At 33.0% G+C, this 16,747-nt stretch overlaps 1 protein-coding gene across 1 annotated transcript in view; it reads left to right on the top strand.

Moving 5' to 3' along the window:
* The window catches only part of LOC124531612 (atrial natriuretic peptide-converting enzyme), a 140,238-nt gene that overhangs the window by 62,151 nt on the left and 61,340 nt on the right, over positions 1 to 16,747 (top strand). The window contains exons 4-5 of the mRNA XM_047106078.1: positions 6,009 to 6,213; positions 7,152 to 7,811. Of these exons, the coding sequence (XP_046962034.1) occupies positions 6,009 to 6,213; positions 7,152 to 7,811 (865 nt within the window). The remainder of the gene's footprint in view (positions 1 to 6,008; positions 6,214 to 7,151; positions 7,812 to 16,747) is intronic.

Here is a 16,747-nt window from a genome sequence, read left to right as displayed (position 1 = left end):
GAGATGAATTAAAAACACAAATTAAGCACATACATATATAGTGGTGCTTGCCTGGGTTTGAACCCAAAATCATCTATTAAGATGCACGCGTTTTAACCACTGGGACATCTCGGCTCATATGCTATCCCAGAAGTTTATGAAAGTATAAAGGACAAATATTCATTTTTATTTATTTAGAAAAATATTATGAATTGATTATGTTATTATGTACAAAGTGAGAATAACTTACTGTCCTAGTAACTATAAGACTATACTATAAGAATTTAATTTTAATCTTCATGTATAAAATAAAGTTATGTGGCCAGTTTGGAGTGAACATTTTCCAATTCATATACAACCCTAAACGCTAATGGAACCCGCATCGACCGTTTTCGACGGACAGACATTAGTTTGGCTGAACCATCGCATTTTCATAAATAACAGCCCGCATTCATTTTATTTCAATCGTGTAATATTACTATAATAGTGCAATTAATATAGTAGTTTAGTGTAATCAATAAATCGATACGTTAATCAATGAGGTTCGAAAATTAGGTTAACTGAGAAAAACCGACAAGAACCACAGTAGTTACTCTTTTCCATCGTTTATAATATATAGGCAGGATATGCTAAGACATTAAGAAATGCCAAGTCCATGTTTTTCTTTCCTTAACACACTCATTTTTTTATTCTTGCATTTTTAAGGGGTCTTTATAGGCAGCCTATATACCCGCTTCAGTTAATTCAGCTCAGTTATTTTTTTCAATAGGTCGAATTAAAGAATAAAATCACTCAGATTTAATTCTTGAGTATCATAAGGTTCTTACTAGACCAGTATTAAACATAACCAAGATAGAAGGTTGGAGATTTATTGAGACAGGCTGGACGATAAATTCTGAAAAATATTGCACCAAAACGAATTGAATGAGATAAGGCCAAATCAATATGCTGATCGTCTCCGATTGATTTCGGTCACGGCGAGCAATTTCGGCGGAGACTCGCAAACTTCACAGCACTCTCATAATAATACAGAATGGCAAATGGAATACAACCAAAACCAGTATCGGCGGACTAACGGTCTTATATGTAATTAAAAGCCATAAATATAGTGCCTTAATAAAGTATAATTATAAAGAAAGGAAGAAACCTAATATACACCACCCCCCCAAATTCTGTAAAACTCGAGTGAAGTCGCGGGCTATAACAAGTCATCCATATAATTATTCTTTTATTGTTTTATAAGCCTTATAAATATTATATTATTAACATTTTAATTTATTCATAGGCAACATTCAAGATATCTGCGGAATTTTATTAAGGGAAAGGAATATCTGGTCCCAAGAATTACGTATTATTAGGGTGAAAGCTAAATGAAAAAAGTGTATCATATATAAGCTTTTTCTATTAAACATAGCGTCAAAAGAACTTTCAAAAAGAATAGATTAATTACAAACCCAGAACAAAGCGCATTTTAGAAATTACATCTAATAAAATCGGTACTAATATCAGGAGATGTGTTATAGTAATAACCAATGGAAAAAATGCGAAATTAATATCAATAGTACTATTAATATTGCCAGAAAATAATTTAATTCATTTGAGTTTGATTTGTGACCAAATTTGATGATTATTTCGGCCAACTACAGATTAGTGGTCACCATTACCTATAGAAACTGGTGTCACTGCGAATTTGCAACAGTCCTGGGGAACTAAGATACTATGTCTCTTGTACCTGTAGTTAACTAGCTCACTTGCCATTCAAATAGAATTGTATTGAAGTATTGCTATTATACAATATCTGAAGTGAATGCTACCTACACAGACGTTGGCATAAAGCCCTACCATCGAGTAATTATTTGTATTATGAGATTAATATTAATAATGATCAATAATTGGAAATCTCATGCCGCTTATTTAGTGATCATATTTGCTGTTTTTGTTTTCATAAAATCAAAACACTTTATCAAACATTGCAGTAAAGTTAAACTATTTCAATATTTTTTGAGTGGTAACAGAAGATAATGACTTATCTCGAAATAGTTTCACGTTCTTCGAATATTTTTTTCATTGTTCTCTGTTTATGTGGAAGTTTTTAGAACATTCCATGAAGATTAAATCAATAAAACGACTTAAATTGGATGATTTGTTCCGTAAAAAGTATGTTCAGTATTGTTACAGACTTATTGTCAAAGCTTGAGAAGTATTAGTATGTTTTGACCATAGTTTAAATCTCCATCGACTTTTTTTCATATGATTCTACAAAAATATTTTCCACTTCTTTGGTGATTTTTTTTCTTATATCTGTATGTGTCTACATACAAGTGGTTTTAAAATAATCATAAGACACTTCACTTAAATGCCTTGCAAACAATTACCTTAATGACAAAGTTATGCACTATTCATAGAATGCTTTAGACATTTATATTTTTTTAATATGATGATCGATATGACTCCTGGATTTTTTTTAAACTGCTTCATTCGTTATATATATGCTTTTATCAAAATTCCCAGTAGCGATAAACTTAAAATTTTTAGTATTATTGATGTATACCCAAATTTATTTGGACTCAATGATAACCAAGAGTTGTGAGGCAATAAGTCTTCGAAGGGGTATTGGTTTCCATATTACAACAGTAAGAATATTTTGACATTGTCTTCATTAGAGAAGAAAAGAGCTTCCTGAAAGGCCAGTAACGTCAGATGTCCATGGGCGGTGGTAGTCACTTTCCATCAGGTGAGCCTCCTGCTCGTTTGCCACATATCACATAAAAAACGTTATCGATAAGAAATGTTTGGATCGCATATTTATATGTCGTATTTTAAGCCTTAGTGCTTTCTACATATTGTGCTCCACGCTCCATAAGTTTCCTCACTTATTACTAAATGCTTATTAAGTTAGCTTAATTATTTCCAAGTTATGCAACTTAATGTATAAACAATATCTACTTGATCGCGAAAGCAATTAACAGCTTCGCGCTGTGAACATGACGACCGAAGTCATATATGTATATTCCATTTTCATTTTTGTTTTTGTTTCATGGAAAAAAATATACTAAATTACAAAAAAAAAAAAAACATTTATGTATACAAACGTCTCTAATTATTCCAATACAGAGAAATTAAAAATAACTACATAATGTATTATACTAGCTACTTATAAAGTAAAAAAGTAAAAAAAAATAAAGTTACAGCCCGTAAATTTCCCACTGCTGGGCTAAGGCCTCCTCTCCTTAACGGGAACATATTCCACCACGCTGCTCCAATGCGGGTTGGTGGAATGCACATGTGTCTAATTTCGATGAAATTAGACACATGCAGGTTTCCTTCAACGCCGAGCACGAGATGAATTATAAACACAAATTAAGCACATATACGTATATGTATGTAGTGATGCTTGCCTGGGTTTGGACCCGAAATCATCGATTAAGATGCAAGCGTTCTAACCACTGGGCCATCTCAGCTCGTATAGAAAGTATATTATCTCAATAAATCGATTACGTAGCGATAAATATATATTTATTAAATCGGACTTCTAAAAATGTACATTAGTGCGTTCATATAGACAAACTCTACAGATTTGTTTATTACGTTTTCAATAATTTAGTAGTAAACATTGACTGACTGACTAATTGATACATATGTCAATTTACCAGCTGTTTTAGACGCGGCACGAAATGAAACGACTTGTTTCCCCATTGAGTGTGTACGCATCATTCCATTGAGAAGGGTATGGATACGTCAAGGATGCTATCAAATCTTTTAACGACATCATGCATGAATACAAAGTCCCGATGCGAACTTCGGACATAAAAAGGATTACATCAATAAAACGAAGAAAATTACATCATCGACGGACATCTTATAAAGGAATTCTTTGACTAAAAATATTCCATGCAAGATTTTAATTAACTTTTCCAAGAATTCTTGAATAATTATTCATATATCAATGCATCTGATTTTTGTATTTAAGGCTGCATTCCGGGCCACGCCAGGCCAACCGATGAACCAGTAGTTAAAACGCGTGCATCTTAACCGATGATTGCGGGCTTAATTTGTGTTTATAATTTATCTCGTACTCAGCGTGTATTGCGCCAACTCGCATTAGAATAGCCTGGTAAAAATATCTTCCAAACCTTCTCCTCAAAAGGGAGAGGAGGCCTTAACGCAATGAGAAATTTACAGGCCGTTGTTGTTCTTGTTGGGTGGATTCTATTTCACTAATGGCCAAGCCTTGCGCAAATGTTGTGCATATGCTGTGAGTAGGTTTCTGTGGTAGTGGCTTTTAGCAATATCTGTATTTACCAAATTTTAAATTTCGATTAAAATTTTGGACATAAAAAAATTCTTCTCGTCTTCAAAATTATTATCACGATTGAGTTTTATACACTTTCAAATACGCAGAGATAGAATTCACCTGAGAAATAATTCCCTCAGTTGACTTGTCAAAACAGAATGTACTTATCACAGAATGTACGTTCGTCAGCGGCTCACATCGGTGAGACTACGTAATAAGCCGACAGACTGACATTATTAATCAATTTGAGCCTTTGAGCTCCTCTACGAATGCTTTACTGTGACAGGCTTTTAACAGATGAAAAAGAATACAATAATAACGTATATTTCGTAACTATATACGGGCAGATAATGTAATGGCGAAAATTGTATATATTTTATCTATCTCTTCGCTTTTAAATTTAAATTATTGATTTTTATTGGAGTGGAGATATCAAGTTCTGAATCTGTTATTAAAAATGCGTGATCAAAATTAAAATAATTTGAAAATTTACACTCACAGACTTAATCAGTAGGTATATACCTATATAAATAATGGGGCATAACTTTTTCATGTTTCTATTAAGCCTGTAATTTGTTTTCGATTTTCGAAAATTGAATATACTTTTTTATGTAGCATATGTACGGAAAAATATGCCACCTAATGGTAAGTGAACGCTACTGCCTATACACTACACACTTTGGCGTACTTATGCCTTGTATAAATTTCTTGTGCCTTTAGTTATACTGGCCCACTTACCCTTCAAACCTTAACACAAAAATACTAAGTATTGTTGCTTGGCGGTGGAATATATAATTAGTAGGTGGAACGTACTTTACTCGTAGAAAGCCCTACTAACAAAAAAATAAGGCAATAAAACATAGGATTACATAAACAAATATTAAATGTAATTACCAATTTTATTTTTCTTATAGTTTATTGACTAACCTCACCATCATCATACAAGATATCATAAATATAGTTATACATTGTCACGCTATTGTGAGCTATAGTTTGTAAGACCAGTAGGAATATTATTATTATTGGGTGCGGTAGTGAATGAAAGAAAGTCTTTGATGTGAATCATTAAAATAGATGAAGCGTTCACTGTAAAGGTACACGTCAAACGAGATGTAACTAATCACTGGCGGTAATTAGTTGTCGGCGGAATGAAAGACGGTGTTCACGGATCTGGGATCACTATTAAGATGGATGTCTCTCGAATGGAAAACGTCGGCTGCGCGTCGACGACAATGATGGAAGTATTATCGATCATTGTGACGGTAACTTTGTCAAAGGTTCAGCGAATGTCTTGTTACATTTCGCTGAATATCTTCAAAGGCTCAAAGAATAAACATTAGCTATAATGGCTCAGACGATATATACATGTACATGATTAAACAACAAGGTTTTAAATCCGAGATAGCTAGAAAAAGCTACACGTATTCAGAGCGTGGTCAATGGCTCCAAGGCATAAAAGGAAAAGTGGCATTTCCATAGCATAGCAACAGCGATTGTCATACATTGCATAAAATTATACGATAAATTTCGAAACCTTCGTCTTTAATATATATTTTACAATCACTTTAAATTGTCTATGAATATAATGTTTATTAAAAAAAAAATTCCGACGTCTATAAAATATACTAAAAACAAATTATTAATCTATCATTACGGTTTAATTATATGTATCAGATTTTGTTATTTATTTTTGATTATCTGACCGACCTATTTTTTAATGTTTTTTTGTCAACAGTTATGGGAGAGCCGGCAGTTTAGCCGTTACTCCAGGAGAGAAATTAATGGAACTACTTCGTCCGAGCGTCGGCACACCTCGTCGCCATTCGACTGCCGCCTGCGCTCCGGCACAACCGAGGCCCTCTGGCTTCGTATACTGCCCTTCTGACGCGCTTCCTTATTGCCCTCCGTCGAGATTCGCTCCGCCCAGAACAGTTAATAAGGTGAGTTAGCATTTTTTCTACATTCGAAGTGTTCTGCAAAACTCAGGAATTCGCTAGATAACGCGATCGTGAAATATAAAGGCGGTTTCTTACACGGCATTCGCTGGTAATGTAAAAGAGCACTCGAGTCAATAGTTTCTAAACTGGAAGGTCCAATTCTTCTTCTTCTTTACTTTTCTTTTAAGTAAAAATCAAATTATTGTTAATCTAACTTGGTTAGATATAAGTATCAACAATTTTTCACACGATCAATCAACGAAGGCATGGTTAAATTGAACATTCCATCGTTGATTGATCATGTGAACAAAGATTTTATGTCACAACAGTGCTTAGTATTGCTGTTTGATGATAAAACATACGATAAGTGGATAGTACCTGCCCAGACAGACTTACACAAAGACCGGCAAATAAATAAGACACTGACACATAGTGTTGCATACATAAATACTCAAGCATTTGCATAGCCAAGTTCAGGCTACACTGGCTTCATTTCTTCAATTCTATGTCATCGTTTCATATATATATGACAAGAGCAAGTACTCTAATTAAATTCTCATATACATTATATTATGTTAGAGTTCTTTATTCTCATGAAATATGTTTACTTGAGCCGCCGTGAAAGTTTGATGGATCGATGAGTACTTCTCTCGACATAATTGCTAAAGAATAAGCCCAATTGTTTGTACAGCGATGTTTATTGTGCTCGTCCTCGGAGAGGTAATCAATACGACCAATATTAAATTCCCGAGTTACTTTGTTGATTAATGTTTATCTTTGAATTAAGAAACACTATTCTAATTATGTAAATAATTCAGTTTACTTAGCGTTTAAACAGTTACTTTACCTTGCTTTGAAACTCACTGGTGCGAATAATCCCTTTCGAGTTAGAATACTTGAATGTTGAATAAATAAAAATGTATATAATCTGTTTGTTATAGTTGCCGCCCCCACAAATACAACAGCCGCCTCAGCCACCACCAGTACCACAGCGGACTGCACCGGTAGTGGCACCATTGCCCGTGCCACCGCCAGCACCTCCCCGGCGATCATCGCCACAACCTCCTCGTCGAGTACCACCACCGACGCCTCCCCGGCCTGTGCCAACAACAACACCTCCTATAGTAACTGATCCAAATGGAAACAAGCGCCCACCACCAGCACCGTTACAGCAAATACCAGTCCAATCAAGACTTGACTGCAATCGAAATCCTCAACCACCCGTCCCGAGACGGCCTCCCCAAAAGATACCCGATAATCCGTACCCGGCACCGGCACCTTTACCTCAGAATAATCCCGTGAAGCGATCACCAAGTTCTGGGTCAAATATTAGTGTGCGGCAAGACTCGAATGTTTCATCTGATTCATTCAGTCAGACGTCTTCTCCATCGTATACGACGAAGACCATGGAAGCGCCATTGCTTCCCCATCAGCATGTTAACAAGAGCCTCAATGCAAAGATAGCAAGAGGGCTTCTGCTCAAAGAACAACAAGAGAAGGAGTCTGGAAACTCTTCAATAACGAAGAGCATGTCAACGCCAGCCTCTTTACAGACTATAGTTAGATTCCAGAATGGGAGTAATATGTCGCTACATCACAGGGTAAGTGACTTAAGATATTATAATTAATTATCTTGCAAAATATGTCAGAACATATTTTCCCGGTGTTGTTACGCCAGCTATATTTAAAGGCTTAATTGTAAAATTATGGTTTGCGACCCTAAGGCGGTTAAATGAATTATGTTTACTTTTAGATTATTTTCTAATTTCATCCTGCTTCTGTACAATTTTTTGAATATAAATTTACATTTGCAAATGAAATGATTACATACTTAGGTCATTTACGTTTTCCTGTAAAATTTGGTTTAAAACAAGGTGAGACGTTTATAAGTCAGTAAGCGCTTAGGTACGTTAAAACGAATCAATAAAAGTGTGAAATTATAACTGCAGCATAAAAAAATTTATAACAGGTAGTGTTTGCAATGCTGAATACTTTTTTAAATATGATGTATGAACAATTTTAGAGGTATACAACCCTTTTCGATATTATCCATATTATATATATGTATACTTGGGCTTATAGAATATATCACTTTTAACCGAATATTGAATAAGGCGTAACTTTAAAGAATGTTTGTCTAAATATCAACGAGTTTTCCTTCATCTTGCGGCTCGTAGCAGCTCGTAGCATATCGTAGTGACACGTAGAGGCTCGTACCCGATTACTAGTTTGATTTAACTGACCAGGATAAATACAAAATTTCTTAAAAATATATAAGTAACAAGATTTTGAAGAATTTTTACTTTTTTTTAGACGATGTTACATTGCGTCAAAGAAATTTTAATAGCTACTTGGAAAACCGACATATAATGAAGTATTTATTTTACAAATAGGTTTAATAATTTTCAAGAATCGATAACAATTTTCTAAATAGAATTAATTTCAATCAATAGTGCATAATAAGTGCTTCGACCAGTGATAAAAAAATAGAAAATATTATATACGAATGTTATTTTATCGATAGTTAATTTATTCTATGATATTTAGAAGTAAGATGAATTATGAATGGAAATTGATATCTATTTGAATAATTATATCTACACACGTTTTGCAGTCGTGAGGTTTGGTGCAAAAAATAATTATCCTTCGTATGTTTAAATTCCATTTCCATTATAAACGTTTTACATTTGACCCTTATTCTATCCTCGCGGATTCAGAACGTGCAGCTATTTTTAAAATTAAATTAAATATGCAATGCGGAACTAAATAATTTTCATAAAGCTATTTAAAATCAGTGAAATTAGTTAAGCAAAAGTTAAACAGGACACGTTTCATGAAAGTTTTATTCGCGACAGCTTTCCTAGGTCCGCGATACACGTGCGCTCTGAGCCGGATAGCCGGCGAGGGGATTTGTACTTTTCACTATAACGTATAAAATACTGAAAACATTATTCACCGCATGACTGCCTTAGTACCTCGATATGAAAGAACTCACGGATAGAGAAAGATAGATTGAATTCATTTCTATACACGAGTCGCATTTTATAAAATACATAAAAATAAATAGTTTAACGAAGGTTTAAAGAAGTTTAAGATAGTCCTATTTATGTTATAAGTAAACAAAATATGTTTGCGTATTTTAATATTAAATGGGTTTGAAATATGGAAATTGATAGACTTTTTAATTGATTGAAATTCATTAAAAAAAAGTAAAGTAACAGCCTGTAAATTACCCATTACTGGGCTAAGGCCTCCTCTCCCATTAAGGAGTCGGTTTGGAACATATTCCACCATGCTGTTCCAATGCGGGTTGGTGGAATACACATGTGTTAGAATCTCGATGAAATTAGACACATGCAGGTTTCCTCGCGATGTTTTCCTTCACCGTCGAGCACGAGATGAATTATAACACAAATTAAGCACATATATATAGTGGCGCTTGCTTGGTTTTGAATCCGATATCATCCATTAAGATGCACGTGTTGGTTTCCGTGTGGCTCTTAAGAAATTAAAAAAAAACATTAATAAATAATGCGTAGTACACAAAACGATATTATCTATCTCTATTTATATATAAAAGCGAAATACCACTCACTAATTAATCACAGAAACACCTACAAACTTGAAATTTAGCAGGTAAGTCTCTTATAGGGTGTAGACATTCACTAAGAATGTATTTTACGAAACTTCATCCCAAGGGAATCAAATGGGAGTTGACGGTTTGTTTTTTATCAAAGTACGAGTAGTGCTGCAAGTTCAGCCAGTATAAATGATAAAAAAGGTTGGAGTGTGCACTTATATTTTCAGATAACATATATAGATAAAATCATATCAAATCAAATCGAAATAAACTTTATTCAAGTAGGCTTTTACAAGCTCTTTTGAATCGTCATTTTACAATTCAATGAAGCAACCACCGGTTCGGAAAGTAGATTCTACCGAGAAGAACCGGCAAGAAGCTCAGTAGCTACTCTTTTTCAACATTTAAAAAATACAATATCCTGCTTGGAAGTCAATAGGTATTAACTCCACGCTTTTTTATCATCTATAAAATCTTAAAATTTATTAATATATCAATTCTAGATAATTGGCGGATAAAACTGATTTTCTTTATGGTTTTCTTTTTTGTTCGTATCCTTATTTGTTACATGAATCAAACTCGCTTATAAAAGCCTACTTGATATAAATATATCTTGATATATAATGAAAACTTCAGTAAAACGGATATTTGAATAAAACCATGCAATCCGCTTTTAAATATTAAGTGCTTGACTTGGACGGTGAGTCTAATTTTACTGGCGAGATTTCAAAAAGCATTATATCAACAAATGAGCGATGTTTTATTAAATTATTTATTCATAAGTGAGGGGCACTTTATTCCATAATTCTGAAAACTTTAATGCTATTTATATGCTTCGCGTTGTGGTTTGAGTGAGCCTGAGGTTTAATTACTTGCTAGTGGGACTTTGTGACTATCTTTATAGGTATTATATACGACTATAATCACTAACGATACGCCTCGGGTTCGCACGGGTACAATGCTGATACTAAATAATCTAAAAATATCAGTGTTTCTTTACTATATTCTCCATATTATGGACACTGATATTCTATACAAAAACCTTTCTCTCGAATTACTCTACTAATTAATTTTAAAGACCTAAGCATACATAGGGACATATGTATAGTGGTGAGCGACTTTTGTACTATGTAATGATAATGATAACGTATTTTAAATTAAAAATAAGTTACACGATACAGTATCTTAGATCTATGTGTGATAAGCACGCTTAACATAACAAGCTAGCTATGTTATAACACCTATCAAGTGGAATAAACTACATAGTTAATACATACCAAGACTACGTTGTACCAAAGTAACATTTAAACATCCGAGCTCTAAACGATATTCTCCTCATCGAGTGTCACTACCCTCGTGTAATACTTATTTAATTTTTTTTCATAATTCTTAATCTTTTTCAAAGGTTTAATGATGAAGAGAAAAAAACAGTGTGCAACTATTTACTCCCCACAACACAACGTTTATCAGCAAGGCTGTTAATGTCTGCCTCTGGATAAAACAGGCCGCGGCGCTTATTCTTTTAAATTTATTATACACAGACAGTATTTTGTTTCATATTTATTATATGCATATTTTTATGAAGCAACTATTTTAATTCGAAATGGCTTAAAAACTTCATAGTCAATAAAGTTATTCGAATTGAATTTATTTCACTCTATAGCGCTTACAAATCACCGACCTATTTTCACAATAGTAGGCTTACACACACATGTCCAGACAAATGGACATAAAACAATACGCATTTTTTGTTATGAACCCTGGTCCAATAAAAATAAATATCAATTTTCAATGGATGATAAAATTCTTTGTTACAACAATTATTATTTTTTATCGACTTCATAGACGGGACCAAAAAGTATAGGATTTTGGATACTTTTAATATTTTTCCATTAAATTAACTCCATAAGTACGATACGATAACGATAGAAGTAACAGTCTGCGTGTGCATGTTCCACCGCTGAGCATAGGCGGAGGCCTATGAGAGGAGTCTCATTATTAGTTCCAGGTTTTTGAAGCTTGCCATTCTCCTACACCACTATGTTTTGGTTGAATACATACATATATGGCATACTTACTTCGGGCACGCATATTTCTTCAAAATATTTTCTTCCAGTATCGAGAAAGAAATTAATTTGATTTTGAAAATGAACACGTCATATTAAACACATTAATATTCAGAGATACATGCTCGAATTTGAACCCACACCATTGGGCTACACTGGCCGCATCAATTACGATTTTAAAGATTTGACTTTCGGTCAAATTATTCAACATTTTTTTTAAACAGTAAACGTCATTAACGTGTTACTAGTTAAATAAAATATCAAGTAAATTAATTTGATACTGTATTATGCCGGTTCAAAAGTTCTTGAAAGACCCTTAAAAATATATTATTTGATATTACATCGCCTGAAAGTATTTTCGTAGTGCTAAGTCCGCGCCAGCGTACATTCTGCTGTCACACGCAGTGTAGTGCCTGCAATTAAAATATACTCGTAGAGATATTTAGCGGAAAGAGACTAAAACGTGGTACGTTGTACTAAAGAATCGAGATTTTTGTTATTTACTTCAAATATTTGCTTATAAAAACATTATGAAACGTACACGTGTTATGACGTAATTATAGTAACTTAAAATGAGAAAATAATACAATAAAACCTTTTTTGAAGCGCGCTGTTTTCCTTTGACATCTTTTACTATTAGTTCTAAGTTAATTAATTCTAATTTTATTAGCTCAACGAGTATAGAATATAATTATTTATAGTGTGCACACAATTTGTGGCCAAGACGACCAAGCTCTATAGTTATCGTTTGAAATTTAAAATAAGGAATAACATTATAATGGTGCTATTTCCATATACTACATATTTAGTGTAGAAAGTAATAATAATATAAGTCTATAAAATATTTTTAAATAATCATTAAATATTGTATAGCTTCAATCACAGAATTAATGATAAAATACTTTTTGGTTTGACATTTTTATGAATAAAAGTTAAAAAATAATATTTATGAATTTGACAAAGCAATTGTTAATCTGGGAAACGGTAGGTAATGGATGATTGTTACAAAAAGTATTATAAATATTTTTAATTATTTGATGTTCCCGTTTTCTTGAAGGAAGGTAGGTCTTCAATAGGTAGAATATTTTTGTATTGTAGACGCAAGAGGCTGGATTCAAAGGTTTTTTTTTTACTGAGGATACGAGAGTGACACTGTAAGCATTGTTACACCATGGATCTAATAAGATGTTTTTGACAAAAAAAAAAACTGTAATCGTCACAATACAGAATTTGAATTTGGGTTTTCCAGATCTATAGTACAATTATGTATGTCTACGAATGAGGCAGATAACTTATTATTTCAAGGTAAATCCCATTTTTTAACTCAATATCCTGGCCAAAATCGTCAAAATAACAAAACAATAATAAGAAAGACCCGTATTGTTGCCTGCATACCGACCCAGTCGTGTCTGTTAATATTGTCCTTTCACTTGTTTTTTAAAGCATTATTTTATCTGATAATTTTTGTTATATTTTTATTCATCCAATTTCAAGACATACTATGTTCTTCATTACTTCCCTGTATGAGAGATTTTAATGCACATGCAAAATCGCTCCACATTTATTTTTCTGACTTCAATAATTAATCAACAATTCTTAAACCAATGTTTTAATTAACAAACTTGAAATGCCTCCAAGCCAGTGGTCTACGTAAACAAGCTCATAGCTTTTAAAAGAGCCTGTGGAACGTGAGCGATATAACTCGAAAAAAAAATTAGATACATTTATGATGTACAGTCGGGCGAAAAAGAGGTTCGTCACCTTAAGATCTATGTTCGTGTGCTTAATATGAGCGATAACCTGCTTCACCGATCGAGAATGACATATTGCGTCGCAATGATTTGATGTTTAGATTCAAAGGGTACTAAGAGATTAAGACTTGATGAAGGAATAAATTTGAAAACAGACGATGGTGTTCTACCCATGACTGTACAATGATGTTAATGTTTTTCCTTTTAATTATGAAACAATAAACGCCTTAGCTCGTCGCTCGCGCCGCTCAAAACATTTTATTTCACACGTAAAGCGTTTCCTGTGAATTGCACTTAATTTGATCGCGAGCCGCGATTTCAACCAGCACCAAATTGAATTGTGGATTTATCGGTTGTTTTTATACATTTCATTCGCATTCAACTTTATTATTAAAATTGTCATTCTTTCATCAATATTTAAAGAATGAAAGATTAAACGATCGGAATGACCAGAATGAAACTGAATGAGTTTTATTTCGTTCGGAACTTGTGAGTTGTTTTTATTGACTTTATTTTTATACTTTTTGTTTTATCTTTAGTTACTGTGTTTTGTTTACTTTTTGTTATTGATGTGCAATACCTTTTATTTCGCTTTTGCAGCAATCTTTGAGAGTTATTTCTTTAAAAGGGACAGGAGTGTGTAACAGCCTGGAAAGTGGGGAAGCTTTTGATTTGATCAATGGGAGCGCTCAATGCTAGAGTTGCTTGTCAAATGGTAACCATTTTCCGAAAGGATATAATGACAATATTCAAAGCCAAAATCTTTATTAAATATTTCTTTATTATAAAATACCCGATCATAAAAAAAACAGTTAAGGAAATAAGGTACCTTAGCAGCATCAGCGTAAGAAATTCAACCACTGTTTATTTCCAAAATTTAACACTTTTGAATGAGGAAAATAAAATTTATTTTACTCTACATACATTAGGTTCGATTTAATTTTTTGCTCAAGGTGTGCAATCGTCTAAAAATACTTTCAATTTTTAATACATTTTTGCATACAAGCATTTCTTAAGGGTGGATTGTAATTGTGGTCGTTCTTAGCCTTAACAATAAGCACGACAAAATTTCCCAAAAAATGTTGAATACTTTTGCGATAACTACAAAACATTATCGAATATAGACGAAACATTGCTTGCTACCAATTGTAACCGACCACCATATGCGACTGCTGGTAGGCTCGATCGTTTTTGTTATCGTCATCGATTGATCTTGGAATTTGATTTCCACCATTCTCCTTATTAATGGTTTTCCATTAGTTGTGACTTAATGTTCCAATTTCAACTAAACATTTGAATTCATTATTTAGTTTTTATTCATGTGTAATTAATGTTTGACATTAGGTGTGTGCTTAATGGCTGAAAAAGTATACAACGATAACTGAAATATTTTTTCTAGACATCCACAAACTATTTTTGGTTCACATTTGTTACCTCTACATTAAAAAAAAATATTGACAAGGGATAATAATAACAATTAAAGGGTATTTCTATTATTATATTACAAAAATCTGCTCTTAATTTATTTTGACGGCATAATACGGTTAACATCCTGGATAGAAACTAAACCAAGATTTTATTTTGAAAATAAGTATATATTTGGTCAGTTTGATAAATAATACCGTACCATATGTTATACATATAATGCAATACACAATTATTATTTTAGAACAACTATACAATCGTTTCGCATAAAATAATAATCTTGAAGGAAGGTTGCCCATTATTTGACGAAAAAAAATGTATTGCTTACATAAGTATAATATTTATAAAATCTACTTTTAAGGCAGTACTACTAGCTGATCAATTAAGTCATTTTTACCACTAACTAGCGGCTCAATTCATTTTGAGGCTAACCGAAACTGGTTAAATTAGCCGACCGTTTAAACGACAGCCGTAATTATTGTGTTACTTCTGAACTTTACAGTGTTATTGCGCTGCGAGCGATTACTTGAAATTTTCAATTGAAGTTTCACAACTACTCGCACCTCAGGACTTAGTAGGTCGGGGTTTCTGCTATTAGCACTTGGTATATCGTCACGTCCGTTGACTTCACTGGCCGGAGTTCTTGTTTCCGTCAGCGGAAGTGTGGGTGTGAAATGTGTAATGTTTTCCCCACGCAACGAACGAAACTTTGTGTTTAAATTTCGAGACCCTATAAAGTTTTTATTGAACCAAACGTTAGCGTGATTCAGGAATTTGTTTAATTCATGCAAACTTTTTTATATATATTCACAAGAAGATTTTGTTCGTTGTAATTAACTTTTAACTTTTGCTTTATAGGCTTTACTGCTTAGAACAAAGAAGATTTGTTTCCCAAAAGTTGTATACGAAGCCAACAACTCTTTCGTAAATCGAGTTCAGTTGGTACAAGATTTTATTTATTTATTTATTAAAGACCATCAGCAGTCACAATATGTTAAACATATTACTTAATATAAAGTCTGCGTTCATTTTAAGACCTCCATTTTATCCTCACAAGCATTTTACGATACAGCATACAAGCATTTTTGTTTTACTGAAATAATTTTAAATTACTGTAACACATCATAATCACTAACATTATCATTAAATAGTATAAAGTAAAGTCTCTTACCGCTGTCTGTCCCTATGTATGCTTAGATCTTTAAATTACGCAACGGATTTTGATGCGGCTATTTTTAATAAATAGAGCGATTTTAGAGAAAGGTTTTTGTATATAATATATGGACAATATAGTAAAGAAACACTGATAATTTTAGAAGTTTGTAATGTGATGTCATAAATGAACAATCTCTTTAGTATATTTTGTATCAGCATTGAACACGTGCGAAGCGGGGTGGGTTGATCAGTGATACTTTATTTCATAGTATATAAAATAAAGCAATAAATATTATAATTAACAAATGCATTAATATATTTTGTATCGTTTCGATTCGTCAATATGGTACTCGAAACAATTTCCTATGATATTTCCTTATATCCAGGAAAGCTATATTTCACATAAACAGATCAAATAAAAGCTAAAGTGAGATATTTATTAGTAAATAATTAACCATTACACTCTAATGGGCCCATAACGAACCTTCAAAGCCTTCTTGAAACCGATATCTGAATCTAAGAAAGCCGCGACTTGGTACGATTTATTCATAGTTCATAAA

This window comes from Vanessa cardui, chromosome 1, assembly GCF_905220365.1.
Source record: "Vanessa cardui chromosome 1, ilVanCard2.1, whole genome shotgun sequence".
Classification (NCBI taxonomy): Eukaryota; Metazoa; Arthropoda; class Insecta; order Lepidoptera; family Nymphalidae; genus Vanessa; species Vanessa cardui.
The sequence above is the reverse complement of the archived record's forward strand: the minus strand, read 5'-3'. Positions and strand labels throughout refer to the sequence as shown.